At 33.0% G+C, this 23,248-nt stretch overlaps 3 protein-coding genes across 3 annotated transcripts in view; 1 reads left to right on the plus strand and 2 right to left on the minus strand.

Annotated features, from left to right (window-relative positions):
- Nucleotides 1-2,289, minus strand: part of LOC127709464 (VPS35 endosomal protein-sorting factor-like) — a 33,238-nt gene extending 30,949 nt beyond the window's left edge. The window contains exon 1 of the mRNA XM_052215047.1: nt 2,257-2,289. Within this exon, the coding sequence (XP_052071007.1) occupies nt 2,257-2,273 (17 nt within the window). The 5' untranslated portion in view covers nt 2,274-2,289. The remainder of the gene's footprint in view (nt 1-2,256) is intronic.
- Nucleotides 2,290-8,905: 6,616 nt separating this feature from the next.
- Nucleotides 8,906-9,702, plus strand: LOC127709484 (gem-associated protein 6-like). The gene has a single exon (XM_052215081.1). The coding sequence runs from the start codon at nt 9,082-9,084 to the stop codon at nt 9,613-9,615; it is 534 nt and encodes a 177-aa protein (XP_052071041.1). The 5' UTR covers nt 8,906-9,081; the 3' UTR covers nt 9,616-9,702.
- A 4,101-nt stretch (nt 9,703-13,803) lies between these two features.
- Nucleotides 13,804-23,248, minus strand: part of LOC127709466 (DNA repair and recombination protein RAD54B-like) — a 46,647-nt gene continuing 37,202 nt past the window's right edge. The window contains exon 26 of the mRNA XM_052215050.1: nt 13,804-13,993. Within this exon, the coding sequence (XP_052071010.1) occupies nt 13,928-13,993 (66 nt within the window). The 3' untranslated portion in view covers nt 13,804-13,927. The remainder of the gene's footprint in view (nt 13,994-23,248) is intronic.

A 23,248-nucleotide genomic window follows, 5' to 3' on the forward strand; every position in this document is an offset into this window, starting at 1 on the left:
TATTTGTATATAAACTTTTAATATCAAGTACGCTTCATTAAAGCATTCGGGAACTAAATCATGATAAATGACTAGGGTTTTTTCACAGAAGAAGGATGCCACTGATCTTCATCATAGATACTACTATTGCATTTGGCTATTATCTTGGGTGCAAGACATTTGGGGTAAATTAATCGAAAGGGTGCCTATGGTATCATTTGGGCTAAATATTTTCAAATTGGGGTCAAGTTTACATTTGGGCTAATTAAATTTTTGTACCTGTACAGGTTTATTACAGATAAAATTTGTCTATATCAATACTAGTGTTTGTAAATTGATATAAAATATATCACATATCACTTAAAAATAATTTTTAAAATATAATCTGTATTAAAATTCTGTCATTTGAAAAGCGTGTTAGTTTGATAAAGAAAGAACTTGGTTTTACACCATTTACTGGAAATGAGTTTACAGTTGAGATCAGGCAGTATCGCATGCACAAGTTAACAGTTTTAACAAAGCTGGTAGCTTTAATTCAGGGCCACAACCAATCTAAGAGAACAATCATTTGAAAGCACTTTTTATATCTTGACCTAGCTGTTTTATACCTGCATGCTGCACATAGTTTAAAAAATTATTTAGTGCTATTTAGACTCATCTTGCTCAAAATCCCATTTCACCTCACCGTCATGAACAGGGAGCAGACACTGTATGGCCAATACATGTTATAAGCAGAATGCCATTTATTACATATGAATAAACACTAATTAACCCTGCCACATTCTGAAATGTGCCTGTCCCATTTCAGGAGCCCATATTTCAGTGGTTATCGTTTGTTGCTGTATATATATATCACATTTGTTTTTTGTATTTTGTTTTGTACATAAATCAGGCTGTCAGTTTTCTGGTTTGAATGGTTTTACATTTGTCATTTCTGAGACTTTTATAGCTTGCTATATGGTATGGGTTTTGTTAATTGTTGAAGGCTGTACAGTGACCTATAGTAACTAACTTCTAGGTCATTTGGTTTCTGTTGTAGAGTTGTCTCATTGGCAATCATACCACCAGGCTATAATCTTGCCGGTGAAATGACGATTTAAGTTGCCAAGGAATTTTGAAAATGATATCGCTAAAACTCGCTGGCCGACTGACTTCATAGCGAAGTAAAATCGCTATCAAAATAGGTATAAGGGAGAAAAGTCGCACAGGTAAACAAAAATGGCGACTGACAAGGAAAATCAAGATTTTTGAAACGACCCAGGACTAATACTGTCGACCTTTAAATGAAATATATACAACAGCGACTTTGAACATCCTCGGATTAAATATTCAAAACTATTGAAACGAGAAACGTCTCCCTCTTCAAAATCCTAGATTAGACCTTGTACCACATCTTCTTATTTTTATAGATATTAAAATATACAAATGATATTAAAAAGATGGTATTTTTTTATCAGTTGACATTTTAAACTGTCCACCTCTGTATATGAAAATTGAACCTGACACCTGTCAACTTATGTACAAATAAACTGATTAAACCCTCTAATCTTCGATGGAACTACAATCTCATACATTTGTATATCCTACTTGACCTAAAAAAATATACCTGAAATTTGCTATAAATGGGAGGATTAGCCCAAATTTTGACTACATTAGCCCAAATGATGACTTGCCATTTATTCCTTATGTTACACCAATTAAAAGATTGATGTTTGTTTAACGTCCAGTGGTAAATATTTCATGCATGTCTGGGACAAGAACAGATTAACAACAAATACAATAGGTAGGTCCTGTAAAAGAGACCGTTCGGGATGATGGGAAATTTAGACTGCCTCTGGAAAATGAGGGTATATATCAGAAAGAAATAGAAATTCTTTATAAACGTATTTTCATTTTTGGTATTTAGCTATATTTTGCCTCGGAATGACCTTAGATCTACTCCGAATCACCCTTTGACGTCAGGCAACAATCACTTTTTAATTGTGACGTCAAATGTTTTGAATTATGATGTCAAAGTTTACGGGAACCTGTGTGATTTAACGTAATGGCGGACAAATTTGCATACAAGTGTAAATACGTCTATTCAAATCCTGATAGGGACAAAAATTTTGCCCCAAACAAAAACTGTAGAAGTGGGGTATTCTGAATGTTTATTGATTCATACAGTTTTTGGATAGAAGCAAGTATGAATTAAATATTTTTAATATGTGCCTGCATCCCCGCTAAATGATAGTTTTTATGTTTTAACCGGTTTGGAAGTTGTGGGAGGAAACAAACCATTCATAGGTCGCCATTTTGTCTATTTTGGTAAGTCACATGACACCGTCTAAGTTTTAAAGTAATAAAAATAGACTGTTTTTAATGTTAATGTAAAAATATGATTTAAATAATTATGAAAAAGTGATAAAAATTAATTAAAAATTAATAGTAATCCCTTGGCTTTTCAGACCACATCTGATTTGTACGAAAACACGACTAAGAAATTACTTCTGCCACCCCTGGAAATGGGGGATACCGGCGAACAAGAACTAAATTTTTTACCTTTAATTTCTGATTTGTTAAAGAGGTATTATTTTATTTTAAAAAAATCACAAAATGAGGGTTAACTACAGAAGCAACATTTCTATGCTAGTTCATTTCAAGACGATGAAAACGCAATTCGAAAGCGCACGTTCTACGTTTGGTAGATCTAAATACCACAAATTTTACTAAATTCTTAAGACGTTAAGTTACCAAAATAGCCAGTAAAGCATTAGGAAAAGATTTCTTAATGCTTATGTTTATCAGATGTCTCTTTGTTTGTCATATTTACTGAATATTCATACTTTGAAACTATTTGCAGCTTTGCTGTAAAGACTTTTCCAATACACCTTATCGCTATTTGTCATATTTGATAGTATTTCAGTATTTGTCTGCCATAACTAGACATCACAAAGGTTCTCGTAAAATTTTGACAACACAATAGAAAATATCTGACGCCACAATGGAAAAGTGATTGTTGTATGACGTCAATAGTTAAAGAGGCGCATATTCCTGTGTCAAGCCGCACAGATTTCCAATAGTGAAAAGGTCTATTTGTGCACTTTCCTGTACATTTCCTTCGTAACAGTGCTTATGTTATTACACCACAGTAAGAAGTACTATAAATCCATTGTTCTATGACATAATTTATGCTGATTGACCCAACTCATTCATAAAAAACAACTCAAGATTGGTGTATTATCTTGGGAGGTAACCCTATAGACTAATGAGTATAGACGTATTTACACCTGTATGCAAATTTGTCCACCATTACTTAAAATCACACAAGTTTCCATAAAATTTGACATTACAATTTAAAAATTTGATGTCTTAATTAAAAAGTGATTGTTGCTTGATGTCAGGAGGTTATTAGGAGCAGATCTAAGACAAAATTCAGCTAAATACCAAAAGTTTAAATATGTTTATTTTATGCCTCCCGCCATAGATGAAGAGGGCATTAAGTGTTATCCTTGACCCTTGCCTCTATCTGTAGTTCCATCAGTCCCATTTTCATTTCCACAGTCTTAACTTGCGTTTGCTTCATATAAATTTTATGAAATTCAAACGCAATGCTCAGAACCAAAATTCTCAGACAGACTTCGAATTTGGGCAGTGAGTAGCTTACTGTTATAGAGTTATGCCCTTTATTACTTGAAAAATTGCAAATTTTTTCACTCTGCACTCTAACTTAAGTTTGCCTCATGCAAATTTATGAAACTCATGCATAATGCTTAGAACGAAAACTTTGAATTTGGGCATTAAGTCACTAACCTTTTTAGAGTTATACCCTATATAACTTGGAAAATTGCAATTTTTTTCGTTTCTGAACTCTATCAAGCAGTGATATCGGTCATATATTGGTATCACGTCGTCGTCCGAAGACACTTGGTTTCCGGACAGTAACTTTAGTATTAGTTAAATAGAAATCTATAAAATTTAAACACAAGGTTTTTAACTACAAAACAGGCCTCTACAATAACTTTTTTTTCAACTTGTCCAGTAGGACAAGTACATACCAAAACTTACTTGTCCGAATGAAATTGTATCTTGTCCAAAAAAAACATCTTAATAATAACCTTTTTTGCATTTTAAGTTGATTGAATTAAAACAAAAGAACAGAATTTGATTTTAACATATATTTTGCAATACTTTTAAAAAATATGAGTCGAGAACAACTGAATCTAGTAATGTCACAGGACTCAGGTTCTAGTTTTCATCAATCCCAAAGTCTCATCAGACTCTGCACATGAGATACCGTCTGATAGGATTGCCAATGTATTGGATTTGTATCCTGTTTTTTTAAGTTGAAAAAAAGTTGATTCAAAGGCAATCAATAAAAAAAAGAAGATGAGGTATGATTGCCAATGACACAATTCTCTGCAAGAGATCAAATGACACAGAAATTAACAACTATAGGTCACCGTATTGCAAGTACTAGTATTGTTTTTTTTCTACATATGATCAAATATGATTTTGTTAATTTTATGGTAAATAATTTCTTTATTTTTATTTAAAAAATATTTTTGCTAAAAAAATTACCGGTATGGTATTTATTATGAAGCAACAGAATAAGGTAGGAAAACGAGGTACTGATTTGTCTTGGTCCCAAAATGTCTCCTGCGTTACCAAACTGTCTATTAATTATGTCTATTAAATATGTCTCCTACGGTGCCAAACTGTCTATTAAACTTGGAGCCGAATCGCTTCCGAGCTGGTGAGAAACTGTCTTGTAAAGTTACCTTATCTACAAAGTGCAGCATATTCGGATCAGTAAGACTGGTTTCCGAGAACCTGTTAAAAAGTAACTGACAAAGAACCAGTTTTAAATTATCGATTGCAAGTAAACATGTCAAATTAATACTTGTTTTTATCTTCTTTTCTTGTTTTTTGTTTATAATTACTTTGTTCATCAAAGTTGGATTAAATTTATTTTCTGCAGAATAATTTTACTTGTCCCGTCGGACAAGCTTGATATAGCTTTTACTTGTCCGACCTTTTTTTCCTCTGGTACCGGACAATTGGACAAGCGTTATTGTCGAGCCCTGCAAAAGGAAGGTTGGGATTGATTTTGGGGGTTATGGTTCTAACAGTTTAGGAATTAGGGGCCCAAATAAGAATGTTTCTAGTTTTCAGACAATAACTTGTGGAACGGTGTATGGATTGTACAACAAGTTTCCATACCACATAGGGATGGTTAGAATTGGCTTTTGGAGGGGGGGGGGGGGGTAATGGCTCAAACCGTTTAGGAATTAAGGGCAAAAAAGGGGGAAAAAACAATGGTTTCCTTGTTAATGGACAATCACTTAAAAGTACAATGTTATGTTTGGATTACCTCACTTACACTGCTTTTAAATTATGTATAAAGAAATTTTGTATTGACTTGAGGTGATTAGCTGTCAATTTATTTTTAGAAGTTACTATTTAAAATGCTGATTAAGGTGGTACATAACACTACAGGGAGAAAAATCAGCTGAACGTTTTAATCATGTTCTATTGTTAAGGAAATATTAAGCTTCTCAATGATCAAAATTAGTGTTTGTCAAACTGCTATATATCCAATGAAATATTTCCGATAAAGTGTGTGGTTCAAGTTTTTTGAAATTTTTATACGACCCAAAAAAATTTTGTGGTCGTATATTGGTATGACGTTGGCGTCGTAGTCGTCCGAAGACACATTAGTTTTCGCACTCTAACTTTAGTTTAAGTGTATGGATCTCTATTAAATTTTACCATATGGTTCAATACCACAAAAGGAAGGTTGGGATTGATTTTAGGGGTTATGGTACCAACAGTTAAGGAATTAGGGGCCAAAAAGGGGCCAAATTTAAGCATTTTTTGTAACTTCCAGACATAACTTGTCTGTTAGTGTATGGATCTCTCTGACATTGTACCACAAGGTTCCATATCACAAAGGGAATGCTGGGATTGATTTTGGGGGTAATTGCCTCAAAATTTTAGGAATTAGGGGCCAAAAAAGGGGCAAAAAACAAGCATTTTTCTAGTTTCATGATACTAACTTGTGTGGAAGTGTATGGATCTTTCTGAAATTGTACTTCGAGGTTCCATATCACAAAGGGAAAGCTGGAATTGAGTTTGGGTGTAATTGCCCAAAACGTTTAGGAATAAGGGGCCAAAAATAAGCATTTTTCTAGTTTCCAGACAATAACTTGTGTTCAAGTGTATGGATCTCTCTGAAATTGTACTGCAAGGTACCATACCACAAAGGAAAGGCTGGGATTGATTTTGGGGGTAATTGCCTCAAAAGTTTAGGAATTAGGGGACAAAAAAGGGGCAAAAAACAAGCATTTTTCTAGTTTCAGGACACTAACTTGTGTGTAAGTGTATAGATCTTTATGAAATTGTACTACAAGGTTCTACATGTATATCACAAAGAGAAAGCTGGGTTTGAGTTTGGGGGTAATTGCCCAAAACGTTTAGGAATAAGGGGCCAAAAATAAGCATTTTTCTAGTTTCCAGACAATAACTTGTGTTCAAGTGTATGGATCTCTCTGAAATTGTACTGCAAGGTACCATACCACAAAGGGAAGGCTGGGATTGATTTTGGGGGTAATTGCCTCAAAATTTTAGGAATTAGGGGACAAAAGGGGGCAAAAACAAGCATTTTTCTAGTTTCAGGACACTAACTTGTGTGTAAGTGTATGGATCTCTCTGAAATTGTACTGCAAGGTACCATACCACAAAGGGAAGGCTGGGATTGAGTTTGGGGGTGATGAATCATAAGGGGGTTCAAAAAATTTGGGGGAGGGATTTTTTTTTTCTTTAAAATAATTTTCCATTTTAAATTGGTTATTTCTGATTTATATATAAAAGCAAATAATAATGATATGGTTTGAATAGGTAAATTAAAAAAATTTAAGTTCTTAGACCACATTCATTCTGTGTCAGAAACGTATGCTGTGTCAAATATTTAATCACAATCCAAATTCAGTGCTGTATCAAGCTTGAATGTTGTGTCCATACTTGCCCCAACTGTTCAGGGTTCGACCTCTGCAGTCGTATCAAGCTGCGCCCAGCGGAGCATTTTATTATATTTTTGTCAAAGGGTCAAAGTAAATATTTTGTCAAAATTTTAAGAAAATTAAATGAGCCAAATTAATTTTAGTCAAGTTGTTTGGTACCACCTTAAGGAATATTAATTTTAGCCATGATTATGTATGTCATTTTCTATTTTAAGACATTTATGATGTATTTAAATGGGTAATTATGGTTGCAAACTCCATTGGAAATTTGAATTGAGATTATGACAATATCTTGAGGGAAAGATTTTTTTTTTTGAAAAGGTGGGAGGGGAGGGGTTGAATAAAATTGGGGGGGGGGGGGGGGGGGGGGGGGACAATTTTTTCTCATTTCAGACTTTAATTATTTTGTTTGTTTGAGGGGGGTCAATTCGCAACAGCATAGTGTATTGCACAAAAGCAAAAAATTTAATATGAATTCAAATCATATAAACAATACTAAGTTCTTTGACTACAGTTATTCTGTGTCAGAAACCTGTTATGCGTCACATATTTAATTACAATCCAAATTCAGACCTGTATCAAGTGCGAATTTTGTGTCCATTTTTGCCCCAACTGTTCAGGGTTGGACCTCTACGGTCGTATTCAACTGCGCTCGGCAAAGCAATTTATTGGCTTATATCTCTGAAACTAAAGCATTTAGAGCAAATCTGATATGTGGGTAAAATTGTTCAGCAAGTTAAGATCTATCTGCCCTGAAATTTTCAGACAAATCAGAAAACCCGTTGTGGGGTTGCTGCCCCTGAATTGGTAATTTTAAGGAAATTTTGCAGTTTTTGGTTATTATCTTGAATATTATTCTAGATAGAGATAAACTGTAAACAGCAATAATGTTCAGCAAAGTAAGATCGTGTCCGATGACCCCGCCTGCCAACCAACATGGCTGACATGGCTAAAAATTGAACATAGGGGTAAAATGCAGTTTTTGGCTTATATCTCTGAAACTATAAGTATAATGGTTGCATTATTTCACGCATCAATTGTAAGCAAAAATATCAGGTGAGCGACACAGGCTCCTTGGAGCCTCTAGTTTATGCATTGCTTTCAGTTAACGTAAGACATGTACATGATGTAAAAGAAATGAAAACAAATGATGTAAATGATCAATTGGTTGGCTAATGCTAATGCCTTTAAACCAAATGAAATTTATTTAGGATGTGTGTTAACCAGCAATAAAAGCCAATTAATTATATGCAATTATCAAAAAAATGTATTTAAATAGATAATTATATGCCCCCTCCCCCTTAGGGAGCTGCATACATGTATGTTTTATGTATATACTTTTTACTTGTCCCACTCCTAAGTTGAGTAACATTGCCTAGTTTGGTGGCCCAGTATGATTGCCAATGAGACAACTCTCCACCAGAAACCAAATGACATTTAAGGATAGCAACTATACATGTAGGTCACTTTATTGCCTTCAACAATGAGCAAAATCTATACTGCAAAGCATGCTATAGAAGGCCCCGAAATGACAATTTAGAATAAATTAAACAAGAAACTAAAGGTCAAATTTATTTATATAAAGCAATAAATGAAAAACATAAAGCAAAAAAGTATGTTTTTAAAAAAAACTTAGAATTGGATAAAATTGTAGTCGAGGCCATAAAGATAAGTTTTAATATTTATTTATTTCAGTGTAGAAAAAGAATCTGGAGATGTAAACACTAAGATGACAGAGCTGAAAACAAAATTGGACAAAGCTAGAGAATTTGTAGAAAAAATGCCAGGAATTCAACAAAGCCAATCCGAACAAATTAAACAGATCGATATTCTGAGGAATCAGTTAACAGTGAAAACAGCATTATTAGAAAAATATAAAAGTATGGACAAGTTCGATTTGTCAAGCTAACTTTTCTATTTTGTAGACTTAAACTTGTGTCCGTTGTAAAGGAAATTTTGATAGACTTGAGCAAATAAATACTAGCTAAAGTTAGCTTTTTACATTTTGCCTTTTTTGGTTGAAACCAAGAAGAAAGTGAATAGATTACTTACCTGAAAATCAAATATAAGTTTAATTACATTCTTTAACTAAGACGTTGTAATGTCGGATGAAACTGAAATAGACCCACATAACATTTTCATCAAAGATCCAGATGAATGGATGCAGTATGTATATAAACAAGTAAACGTGTTAGTAGAAGATGGATCTGAATACACAGGTTGGGTGTATACTATAGATCCTGTGTCTGAATGTATTGTATTGATGACATTCAATGATGATAAAACCAAAATGGACATAATTAATGGTAGCTCTGTGTCTTCAATATCTATCATTGACGAGGATACTGAATTACATGTAAAAGCGAAGCTAGATGCTATGTTTAGACCAAAGGAAACAAGTCTACTCACCGAGGAGGAACTTGAAAGTCTTAAGAAACGACTTAAATTGTGGTTGATAAAGAACAGGCTTCCAGTGCAACTTACAGGAAATAATGACGAAATATTGTCTATTTCTGATGCACTGTTTATTGAGCCACCTTATGGTGCAGATAACTGTCGTAGTACCAATGAAATTATTCTTGGCCGTATTCAGGGTCTTATAAAAAATATGCCTGCAGACCACGAAGATTGGTAGAGAATGTTCGAATGAAATCTATTCATTTAATAAATTTCATGAAATTGAAATCATTGTAACATATCATTAAATTGTAATCGAAAGAAATCAGTATTTGGGTCCTTCTTCATTTTTCATGAAGCATTATAGTTTGTTATGTGAGGGTTAAAGCAATATGATGTATTCTACTTGCCAAATGAGTAATAGGTCCACTTTAGGATAATTAAATGCACAAATGATAGACCATTGCAGATATGCCATGATGCATCATTAGCAAGCAAAATACAAGGCCCCCTCTACTCACTTGTGTATTGTTGTACTTGTAAATATTTGGACTATTTCATTATTCAGTTTACAAAAAACTTCATATGATAGACTATTGGTAATTTGCAATTCAGCTAAATAAGCATCTATGTTTTAAAAATGAAATTTGAAGCTTTGTTCACTCAGTCTAACATGTCTAATGCTGTTTCATGAACATCTGAAAAAAGTAAAATAACAAAAATACCGAACTTCAAGGAAAATTCAAAATGGAAAGTCCCTTATTGAATGGCAAAATCAAAAGCTCAAATACATCAAACGAATCAATATACTTGGATGCAATATGCACTCCTTTATAAATGATATGATAGCAGTCAATCAAAATGCTGTTGATTTCAGTGGCACCCAGTGTTGCTATGACAAGTACAATCTTGTGATAAATCATATTTGGTGATAAAAGAAGTTCATATATGTACATGTACATTTGTAATTTTAATATTTTAGTTAACAGCACAATATGTTTTTTCATGAAAATACCTTGGTTAACTAGGTAGATTTTAAGAGTAATCAACCATGTCAAATGTATAGAGGACATTACAAATGAAAAAAAATGAGATGTGAATTGACTGCCAATGAGAAAACTATCCACCATAATAGGTAGAAAGGAAATTATCCTATAAACCTGCTGGCATGAACTTCAACATGAAACATAGAACTTACATAACAAGCATGTGCAGGTGGATACCCAGTTGAAATTAAACAAAAGAAATGGAACTCTTCATTAGAGAAGGTTAAAAAGGTCAAGTTGGTATATTTTAAATGTTTACATCGTTTCTATGGGCATTAAAAGTTCAATAAAGTGCATAATTTTGGATTTTATGCATCTTATAAATTTGTTATAAATAATATAAATTATATACCTATAAATCATAGTATAAAGCATCGAGATATTTGTAAACTTTTAAATTATAGACAAATTTTCACAAAACAGTCAATTGTGGCAGATGCATATACATGTGGATCTTTTTTTTGCATAAGCATTAATTCTGCCTAAGAAAATTCCACAGAAAGATAATAGATTGATCTTTTTAAAGCATTAATTTGCATCTCTGCCCCGGTGACAGTGTTTTGAGAAAAAATCCTAAAAATGGGCAAATTTTCATCGAAAAGAGAAAGTCGAGGACACCTTTTTTGTTCAGTCGTTAAACTGACGTGCTGATAGTAAACTTAACAATTGTTGAAGCAGACGCTGCCGGAAAAGCAATACCTATGTCTTGGTTCTGCTACAAAAATAAGACCCTAGGATTTATAATTGTGCAGGTCTTGTTATGGAATTAAGGCCCTTTTGACTAAAAAAACATTATTCATAAAAATATGTAAGGGGTTCCATGGAACCCTGTGTCTTGCCCATCTATTGGAAAAATACCGAAAATGAAAAAAATATATTTTCAAAAGTTTGCTTTAGACATTATCTCTTAATCATAATAAAACTTATGCAAAAGTTTCATAAAATTCTACATGTATGAAGGTTTGACTAAGTAATTGGTGACTAAAAAACTTTGACCTCCGACTGAGCCTGAATGTTAACCTTTAGTCCATTTATTAGTATAATATGGAAAAATAAAAATGAAGATTTTCAAAATTTTGCTCTGGATACTGTCTTTTGGTCATAAACAAGTTTCTATATAAATTTCATAAAATTCAATGAAGGTTTAAAAAATTTATTGATGACTAAAAAACTTTAACTTCAGACTAAATCTGAATGTTAACTATAGATAAACTGTTATCACAGAGATATGTCTCGCCTTTTTGTAATTTTGATAATGCAAATGTTGAAATTAAAATAGCAGTTAACTTTAACATGTAAGTTATGCAAATATTCAAAGTCGATGAACCATGACTGAAGGTACATGGCTTAACAATCTCCATGGAATGAGATGTGCCAATGCTAATACAACTGCATACCAAATACCATTGACTTATTATAAGTCGTTCCCTTTAAACAAACCTAAACACAAACATTAACTTGTAAACTATGTACAAGTTTCAAAGTCAATGAACCATGATCAGGGGTGGGGCTATATAATCTCCATGGAAACGATACTTGCAAATGCCAATAAATTTGCACACCAAATATCATTGACTTAACATTAGCAGTTCATCTTAAACTGATCTAATCACAAAGTAATACATGTAAACTAAGCAAAAGTTTCAAAGTAAATAGACCATGACTGAGGGGGCGGGGCCAAATATTCTCCATGGAAATGAGATGTGCTAATGCTTATACAACTGAACACCAATTAACATTGGCCTACCACTAATGGTTCCCCTTGAACTGACCTAATCACAAACTAATACATGTTAACTTAGCAAAATTTTCAAAGTTTTTAGACCATGACTAAGGGGGCGGAGCCAAATAATCTCCATGGAAATGAGATATGCCAATGCTTATACAACTGCATACCAAATATCATTGGCCTACCACTAATGGTTCCCCATAAATTGACCTAATCACAAACTTATACATGTTAACTTAGCAAAATTTTCAAAGTTTTTAGACCATGACTAAGGGGGCGGAGCCAAATAATCTCCATGGTAATGAGAGATGCCAATGCTAATACAACTGCATACCAAATATCATTGACCTACCACTAGTGGTTCACCATGAACTAGACCTAATCACAAACTAATACATTGTTGACGCCGCCGCCGGAAACAGTATACCTATGTCTCGCTTTTTGACTCCGTCAAGGCGAGACAAAAAAACTAAGTCCATTTATTAGTAAAATATGGAAAAATGAAAATAAATATTTTCTAAATTTTGCTCTGGATATTATTTTTTGGTCAAGCTTCTATCTAAATTTCATAAAATTCCATGAAGGTTGACCAAGTTATTGATGTCCAAAAAAACTTGAGCCAAAGACTGAACCTAAATGTTGACGCTGACAAAGATGGAATCTGGAATTGCTATGTCTCACTTTTGCGACATAAATGTTGCAGGCTCGACAAAAATTGTCTGGAGTTTGGTTTGTGATGCCTGCAGACCTGAAGCTTATTTATTATGCATTAGTGTAGAATGATAACTTCCAGACCCGTTTGGGTTTTGTTCTGGTTGACTGAATTTTTGTGGAATTTAAGTATGAATTTTATTTCTGGTGATCAACATGTGGTTTCAGATGACTGACATTCCCATTCAACAAATACATAATGAATATTACATGTATCAAGTTTCGTCATATAAGTCACACTTTAAACCAATAAACAGAGTGTTTGCAGGTGTGTCTCTTGTACACCTCATCTTTTATGAGTTCACAGCAATGTACATTTAACAATAGGGCTCCAGACAGTTGCTTCCTGTTGTATTATTACCTTATGCTCCCGAAATTTCAGGGAACATAATAATAGGACACAACACAGAAAGTCTGGCTGTGAGGAACTGCCTAGGTCAAGCCATATTTAAATAGTCACTTAAAGCCATTTTTGATCAAATCCAGTATGAGCATTCAATCTTAGTAGTGACAATTTAGGATGCAGGAGGGAATTTATTGTTGTTTTCAGTATAAGGAATCTACAAAATTTAACTGATGTCACATGTAGCTTTTAAAAAATAACTCTCTTTTGAAAATATTGCAGAAGAAGTGTTCAAAAGAATGTGCCAACTACTTCCATTATGTGAGATAAACACCATCAATACACCTTTATATATCAACTTTCTGAAAAGAAATTCAAGGCTTTAGGTTGAAATATTAAGAAAGGTGTTGATTACACCAAATACAGGTACACCTCCAATCACAATAATAACACCTTTTTGCCCTTCCTGTAATAATAAGATTTGTGAAGCTTTTTGAAGTTTAAAAATATTTGCAGTATTGGAAAATTTTCAAATACCTCATACAAATAGAAAGTATGGAGTACTTTGTGTATATGCAAGAATATTCATGAGGAAACTTGTTCTTAAATATCGTCATTTTATTGCTGATTTTTTTTTACATACAATCCAAACAAAATAAAAAGTTAATATTTGGCACTTTATAATGGATGTCAATGTTCAGTATATAAATAAGTATATATTTTATGATTTAGATTCATGCCAGAATACATAGGATATTTCTTCTGAAGCTCCTGGTAGATGCCAATCCTGAAAAAAAAAGAAAACAAATTGCTTCAATTATTACTTCAAATAGTATAAGAATAAAATAATAAACAACTAAATGTGCTGGTTTGACTTGAATGCTAAATCTAATGCAATAAAATTAAAATAAAGTGAATGTCTACAGGAACAAAATCATTTGTAATGTATGATTACATAGTTTGCCTCTTAGTAAAATGCAGGTTGCACAGTATTAAAGAAATTAACTTGGAACTTAAACCTAACATAAATCAGTGAAGCATAAAATATAGGTCAGAGTGAACCTATTTGTGTAGGAGGTTGTCATACACCCCTAGATCCACCAAGTTCGACAATTTAAAGTCCTATAGAATCTAAGAAATGATGTAAAACATTATGCCATTGAAAAGTACAATGTGGGTTAAATTCACTGTCCCATTAATGCATGTATATGTATAAAAGGTTATATAACAGTATGTAACTTATCATTGTGGATTCATTTTTTAAATTGGACACCATTTTATTTTGGATTTCGTGGGTTCATGTGAAACACAATTTAAATGTTCAATGAATTACCATTTTTCTATGGGCCTGTATGCAGACTTTGGCAAAACCATGAAATTAAATATTCATGAAAATGTAAGTTTTCCTCAATCCACAAATATGGTACCCACGCAAATAAATGAATCCATTTAAAACCTTTTAAATGTCCAGATGTTTGTTATCATATTGTGAGCTATTTACAGCTCTTTTCATAATGCTAGCAAGACAAAGGTTTGTTGGTGTCATCCTGGTTTGCCCACTTTTAATTACAAGCATATGTCAACATAAGGGGGATTGTTGTTTTAACAATTATAGTTTATTTCTGAATTATAGTAATATTTTTTACCTTTTATTTTACCTGTAAAATTTTATAAATGATACAATATTCTGCTATTAAATCAAGGAAAATGTGCAAAAATATTTTATATTTGTTATAGTTTATAATAGGGAAATGTATTGAATTGGATAAATATACCTATTATTTAACCTGTAAAATCTTTATAAAATACTTATTCTGCTATTAAATAAAGGTAAATGTGCAACAATATTTTTGATTTGATATAAGTTAAGTAGGAAAAACTAGAGGCTCTATAAACAAAGGACACAGATGGATTCATGACAAAATTGTGTTTTGGTGATGGTGATGTGTTTGTAGATCTTACTTTACTGAACATTCTTGCTCCTTACTATTATCTCTATCTATAATGAACTTGGCCCGGTAGTTACAGTGGAAAATACTTTGTAAAAATTTACAAAAATTTACAAAATTTATGAAAATTGTAAAAAATTGACTATAAAGGGCAATAACTCCTTAAGGGGTCAATTGACAATTTTGGTCATGTTGCCTTATTTGTAGATCTAACTTTGCTGTACATTATTGCTGTTAACAGTTTATCTCTATCTATAACAATATTCAAGATAATAACCAAAAGCTGCAAAATTTTCTTAAAATTACCAATTCAGGGGCAGCAACCCAACAACGGGTTGCCTGATTGGTCTGAAAATTTCAGGGCAGATAGATCTTGACCTAATGAACAATTTTATCCTCATCAGATTTGCTCTAAATGCTTTGGTTTCAGAGATATGAGCCAAAAACTGCATTTTACCCTATGTACTATTTTTTAGCCATGTCGGCCATCTTGGTTCGCGGGCGGGGTCATCGGACACATTTTTTAAACTAGATACCCTAATGATGATTGTGGACAAGTTTGGTTAAATTTGTTCTAGTAGTTTCAGAGGAGAAGATTTTTGTAAAAAATTACAAAAAATTACGAAAAATGGTTAAAAATTGACTATAAAGGGCAATAACTCCTTAAGGGGTCAACTGACCATTTTGGTCAAGTTGACGTATTTGTAGATCTTACTTTGCTGAACATTCTTGCTGTTTACAGTTTATCTCTTATCTATAATAATGTTCAAGATAATAACCAAAAACTGCAAAATTTCCTTAAAATTACCAATTCAGGGGCAGCAACCCAACAACGGGTTGCCTGATTGGTCTGAAAATTTCAGGGCAGATGGATCTTGACCTAATGAACAATTTTATCCTCATCAGATTTGCTCTAAATGCTTTGGTTTCAGAGATATGAGCCAAAAACTGCATTTTACCCTATGTACTATTTTTTAGCCATGTCGGCCATCTTGGTTTGCGAGCGGGGTCATCGGACACATTTTTTAAACTATATACCCTAATGATGATTGTGGACAAGTTTGGGTAAATTTGTCTTAGTAGTTTCAGAGGAGAAGATTTTTGTAAAAGATTACAAAAATTTACGAAAAATGGTTAAAAATTGACTATAAAGGGCAATAACTCCTTAAGGGGTCAAATGACCATTTTGGTCAAGTTGACTTATTTGTAGATCTTACTTAGCTGAACATTATTGCTGTTTACAGTTTATCTCTATCTATAATAATGTTCAAGATAATAACCAAAAACGGCAAAATTTCCTTAAAATTACCAATTCAGGGGCAGCAACCCAACAACGGGTTGTCCGATTCATCTGAAAATTTCAGGGCAGATAGATCTTGACCTGATAAACAATTTTACCACTTGTCAGATTTGCTCTAAATGCTTTGGTTTCAGAGATATAAGCCAAAATCTACATTTTACCCCTATGTTCTATTTTTAGCCATGGCGGGCATCTTGGTTGGTTGGCCGGGTCACCGGACACATTTTTTAAACTAGATACCCCAATGATGATTGTGGCCAAGTTTGGTCAAATTTGGCCCAGTAGTTTCAGAGGAGAAGATTTTTGTAAAAGTTTACGGACGACGGACGCAGGACGACGGAAGACAGACGCCAAGTGATGAGAAAAGCTCACTTGACCTTTCAGGTCAGGTGAGCTAAAAAGTAATGAATTTGACAAAAATATAAAAAAAAAAAAATAGACAAAAATGTGTACAAAAATGTTTATTATTTTTACAACTTATCAATGGATATTTTTAATTGTTGGTACATTCTGAAAAAAAGTAAAAAGTAAAATAATGAATTAAAGATTAGTAATTATATATGTTTTTAAATTTTAATAAATACACTGTTCTGAAATTTAATATAAAAAATACCCAATTAATCCTAACAAATATAATATACATGCAACAAATTTTAGGAGCCAAGCTTTACAAAAGACACAATTTGAACAGTAATCGGCATCCAAGTTACATGTAGCATTTTCTTCTTTAAAAAAAAAGTTAAATAACGATACATCGCTCAACAACTTCAGTACCAACTTCACCCAGAAACAGTATTTATTGATTACGAGACAGCAACCAACAACGTAGCACAGACAGTGTTCCTAGGGATAACCGTGAAAGGCTGCTTACCACTTTACCCAGTGTATTTGGCGAAAGGCACAGAAATGTTGAATACAATCGTATTTCAAAAAAAATAAAGACATCGCTCGATTTTAACGACAAACCGCAGTATTACCTCTACGAGATCATTGAGTTACTTAAAAGACCCAGGCACTAACAGAATTTTTTAAATATCTAGTATGCAGCAGGAGAAGCCCGCCCATCAAAAAAACGAATATACAGAGTACATGTAATAGACACCAGACTCCAACTACTGGAAAACAGATACATGTACCAACAAGGATTGATCAGCGTGCTAGACAACTCTGGTATAGCATCCCATCGTCTCCATTTGAATTGAACAATTAAGTGAAATATTGTAATTTGTGACTTTTTTGAAATATATATTAAATATTCTATTTCCAATATTATACATACAGCATGTACAGTGCCCCATATTACTTATTTTACCATAGTGCTTTATTTATTTCCTTATGCAATGCATTTATAAACTTAATTCATATACTATATAAATTATGTTTGCAATAAAATAGAACTTGTATTGGAGTATTTATATCATAAAAATCATTCAGAAACTATTGAATTGTTAAGACACTTTTATAAATGAATGAATGTCATTGGTTTGTCTTTAGTTGTACATGTATGTTAAATGAATACATTGAATTGATATAAAATTATTGAGAGTAAAATATTTGATTTATTTATTATTTTTTTTTACAAATCAAAATGGAATTACAAAATCAACTAGAGGCTCTAAAGAGCCTGTGTCGCTCACCTTGGTCTATGTGAATATTAAACAAAGGACGCAGATGGATTCATGACAAAATTGTGTTTTGGTGATGGTGATGTGTTTGTACATCTTAATTTACTGAACATTTTTCCTGCTTACAATTATCTCTATCTATAATTAACTTGGCCCAGTAGTTTCAGAGGAGAAGATTTTTGTAAAAGATGACTAAGATTTACGAAAAAATTGTTAAAAATTGACTATAAAGGGCAATAACTCCTAAAGGGGTCAACTGACAATTTCGGTCATGTTGACTTATTTGTAGATCTTACTTTGCCGACATTTATTGTTTTTTACAGTTTATCTCTATCTATAATAATATTCAAGATAATAACCAAAAACAGCAAAATTACCTTAAAATTACCAATTCAGGGGCAGCAACCCAACAACGGGTTGTCCGATTCATCTGAAAATTTCAGGGCAGATAGATCTTGACCTGATAAACAATTTTACTTCATGTCAGATTTGCTTTAAATGCTTTGGTTTTTGAATTAAAAGCCAAAAACTGAATTTTACCCCTATGTTCTATTTTTAGCCGTGGCGGCCATCTTGGTTGGTTGACCAGGTCACGCCACACATTTTTAAAACTAGATAACCAAATGATGATTGTGGCCAAGTTTGGTTTAATTTGGCCCAGTTGTTTCAGAGGAGAAGATTTTTGTAAAAGATGACTAAGATTTACGAAAAATGGTTAAAAATTGACTATAAAGGGCAATTACTCCTAAAGGGGTCAACTGACCATTTCAGTCATGTTGACTTATTTGTTAATCTTACTTTGCTGAACATTATTGCTGTTTACAGTTTATCTCTATCTATAATAATATTCAAGATAATAACCAAAAACAGCAAAATTTCCTTAAAATTACCAATTCAGGGGCAGCAACCCAACAACAGGTTGTTCGATTCATCTGAAAATTTCAGGGCAGATAGATCTTGACCTGATAAACAATTTTACTTCATGTCAGATTTGCTTTAAATGCTTTGGTTTTTGAATTAAAAGCCAAAAACTGCATTTTACCCCTATGTTCTATTTTTAGCCGTGGCGGCCATCTTGGTTGGTTGACCAGGTCACGCCACACATTTTTAAAACTAGATAACCAAATGATGATTGTGGCCAAGTTTGGTTTAATTTGGCCCAGTTGTTTCAGAGGAGAAGATTTTTGTAAAAGATGACTAAGATTTACGAAAAATGGTTAAAAATTGACTATAAAGGGCAATTACTCCTAAAGGGGTCAACTGACCATTTCAGTCATGTTGACTTATTTGTTAATCTTACTTTGCTGAACATTATTGCTGTTTACAGTTTATCTCTATCTATAATAATATTCAAGATAATAACCAAAAACAGCAAAATTTCCTTAAAATTACCAATTCAGGGGCAGCAACCCAACAACAGGTTGTTCGATTCATCTGAAAATTTCAGGGCAGATAGATCTTGACCTGATAAACAATTTTACTTCGTGTCAGATTTGCTCTAAATGCTTTGGTTTTTGAGTTACAAGCCAAAATCTGCATTTTACCCCATGTTTTATTTTTAGCTGTGGCGGCCATCTTGGTTGGTTGGCCGGGTCACGCCACACATTTTTTAAACTAGATACCCCAATGATGATTGTGACCAAGTTTGGTTTAATTTGGCCCAGTTGTTTCAGAGGAGAAGATTTTTGTAAAAGATGACTAAGATTTACGAAAAATGGTTAAAAATTGACTATAAAGGGCAATTACTCCTAAAGGGGTCAACTGACCATTTCGGTTATATTGACTTATTTGTAAATCTTACTTTGCTGAACATTATTGCTGTTTACAGTTTATCTCTATCTATAATAATATTCAAGATAATAACCAAAAACAGCAAAATTTCCTTAAAATTACCAATTCAGGGGCAGCAACCCAATAACAGGTTGTCCGATTCATCTGAAAATTTCAGGGCAGATAGATCTTGACCTGATGAACAATTTTACCCCATGTCAGATTTGCTCTTAATGCTTTGGTTTTTGAGTTATAAGCTAAAAACTGCATTTTACCCCTATGTTCTATTTTTAGCCGTGGCGGCCATCTTGGTTGGTTGACCGGGTCACGCCACACATTTTTAAAACTAGATACCCCAATGATGATTGTGGCCAAGTTTGGTTAAATTTGGCCCAGTAGTTTCAGAGGAGAAGATTTTTGTAAAAGTTTACGGACGACGGACGACGGACGACGGACGCAGGACGACGGACGACGGACGCAAAGTGATGAGAAAAGCTCACTTGACCTTTCAGGTCAGGTGAGCTAAAAATACCTGAATATGGTAAGAACACACTGACAAACTATATACCTAAGTTGGAACAGACTATACAAGTGTATGCTCATTAAACCTTTTGTCTTTTTTGTTTTCTTTACTAATAGATAATTGATATAATTAAAAGTGGGCAAACCAGGAGTAAACCTGTTTGTTTGGCTTGCTTGCTTTGTTTGTATCAATGTTTGCTCAAGCATTGTAATTAAGACTGACATCTAAAAACAACACAACACAAAAAGGCGGATTTAAACTTGTATACATTATATTTAAATTTGATTGGACATTATCAAATAATTAAATTTACCTATACACAGGTTTAACTCCACCTACTTATATTGTTTGCAGATATCAATCTTAATTACAATGCTTGAGCAAACATTGATACAAACAAAGCAAGCAAGTCAAACAAACATTTGTCTTGCTAGCATTATGAAAAGAGCTGTAACAACAACTAGTAGTCATTACATGTAATTACTAACCAACTAAGTACATTATTGCCAAAAATGACTGTTTATTAAAAACCCTAACTGGGCTTAATACAGACAAACTGGGCATTAATACAGGGCCATTACAGAAAAACAGTGTTAATATCAAATATAATAAATTTAACATGGCCACCGATTTTCAAAACGATCGCCTCGAAAAAAAAAAGTCATCATAAATTTATTCTGTAAAATACGGTAATGCAATGGTTTTCGTAAAATCAATATTTCTGAAAGTTGACCTAGTTGCATTGACCTTAAACCGGAAGTTGACATTTTGCAGACGATCATGGCAGGAGTAGGAAATTCGTCTGCTCTCCAATCTAAGTTACCTACAATTACGCCTAGAAAATCGGACAGAGGGGTAAAATCAGGTGCAGAAATGATGGATATTTTAGTTGATGACATTATGCGATATGAAAGTCTAGCCAAAATGGATGAAATGATGGTATTGGACGCCTTGATTCATGGCGACAAAGTCGAAAACACTGATAATGTCGTAGAACTAGTAGAACTAGAAGTCATGCCTATCACAGAAGTTCCTGTTAGCAATGCACAGGGGGTGGTAGCTACAGAAGAGGAAGAAGTCCTACCACAAGTGTCAGATACAGAAACTAATTCACGCTATAAACCAGTAACTTTGGAGGATACTGACAAATTCCTCATGGACAACAGAAACAAAAATACCACCTACAAAACAAACTCTGACTTGAGGATGTTTTATGACTGGTGTAGATCAAATGGAGATTTAAGATTGGTTGATGTTCCAGCAGAGGAGCTTGATGCGTTGCTATCTCGTTTTTATATAGGTATTTATTGAATTTTAATGTTTTATTCAAACGTACACATGTAATAAACATTATTATATGTCATTAAACAGTAAAATGCATGATATTTTTCAGCCCGGCAGTCGTGGCAGTCAAAAATAATAATCCCTATTTCTCTTTTAATTTATAACTTGTACTCCTCTTGAATTTACCTGAAATTTGTTCACTGGATTTAACATCCATTTATCAATCAACGGGCAAAAAAAATAACAAATGACTAAATGTGTTGAACCCAAATTGTATGTAACTACATGTACATGTATCTCTTTTTTATGTAAGCATGATTGTACAATAAAAAGATCCCTGTGATTTTTTTATTTTAGGCGTTCGAAGAAAAGATGGAGAGGAGTATGAGCCTGGGACTCTAATTGGTGTCCAAAATAGTATAGATCGGGATCAAAAAGACAATAAGAGCAAGATCGACATTAAGAAAGACAAATTATTTGACCACTCAAGAAAAATATTGGAAACTAAACGTAAGGAATTAAAAGGCCAGGGTAAAGGCAACAAAAAGAACAGAGCAGAAGCAGTTGAGCCTGAAGAAGTGAAATTGTTGTACAATAAACAGATACTTGGAGCTGGTATGTCTATAATGTCATCCTAGATTTTGTATTGTTTTAGTTTGGATGTTAGATATACATTTTGTATGATGAACTTTCCTATTTTACCCCTAACTGAATCTTAAGTTCCCTCATGGATGGATAAAAATTTGAATTAAATGTGATCTCGCCACATTTATATACAAATGTAGTTGAAATATTGCTGAAGTTGGCCTAAAAAAATCAATCATTATCATGTATGGTTCTTTTGCTGCAACATTTATAAAGTCAGAAAAGTACATGGAATAACATTTGTTTTTTACTGATTTATTTGAATTGAATTTCCATTTAAAAAAAAAGCTGAGATATGATATTTTTTATATTCTACACACATTTAAAAATGTCTCTCAAACTGTTGATTAAATTTTGTAATCATAACATGTTTATTACACACTCTTAAAATTTACATATTTGTACTATTTTTCTATTTTTTAGCTAATCCAACATCTTTGTTGAATACTGTCTGGTTTAATAATGGAATTTTCTTCGCATTCCATGGACGACAATAGCATTCAACCTTACTACTAGGTGATCTTGAGAAAAAAATGCAAAAGGCTTAGAATTTGTTGAATTTAATGGTAAGATATTATATTGATATTTATATTAGGCCAAACAAAAAAGTATGTGTGTTTACTGTTACATGCTGAAAAAAATAGAGTATGTAGGTATGGATTTTTTTTATTTTTATTTTTTTTACATTGAGTCTATGGGAGCAACATTGTGAGTTTAACAGTGCTTAATCAAAAATGGTCAAAAAAAATTTAGGGTAGGGGATAAAAATTAGGGTAGGTAGGGGTACAGTAAACACATTCTTTTTTTTTGTCTTATGGTTGAGAAACTATAATCTGTAATTGCCACAAAATCGAAACATACACAAGACAAAAATTACAGAAAAGGATCATTGCTTTTATTGCAGTTCCATATATTGAAAGTTGAGGTTAGATGTTATACCGAAGAT

The sequence above is a fragment of the Mytilus californianus genome, unplaced genomic scaffold (assembly GCF_021869535.1).
Source record: "Mytilus californianus isolate M0D057914Y unplaced genomic scaffold, xbMytCali1.0.p SCAF_7, whole genome shotgun sequence".
Lineage (NCBI taxonomy): Eukaryota > Metazoa > Mollusca > Bivalvia > Mytilida > Mytilidae > Mytilus > Mytilus californianus.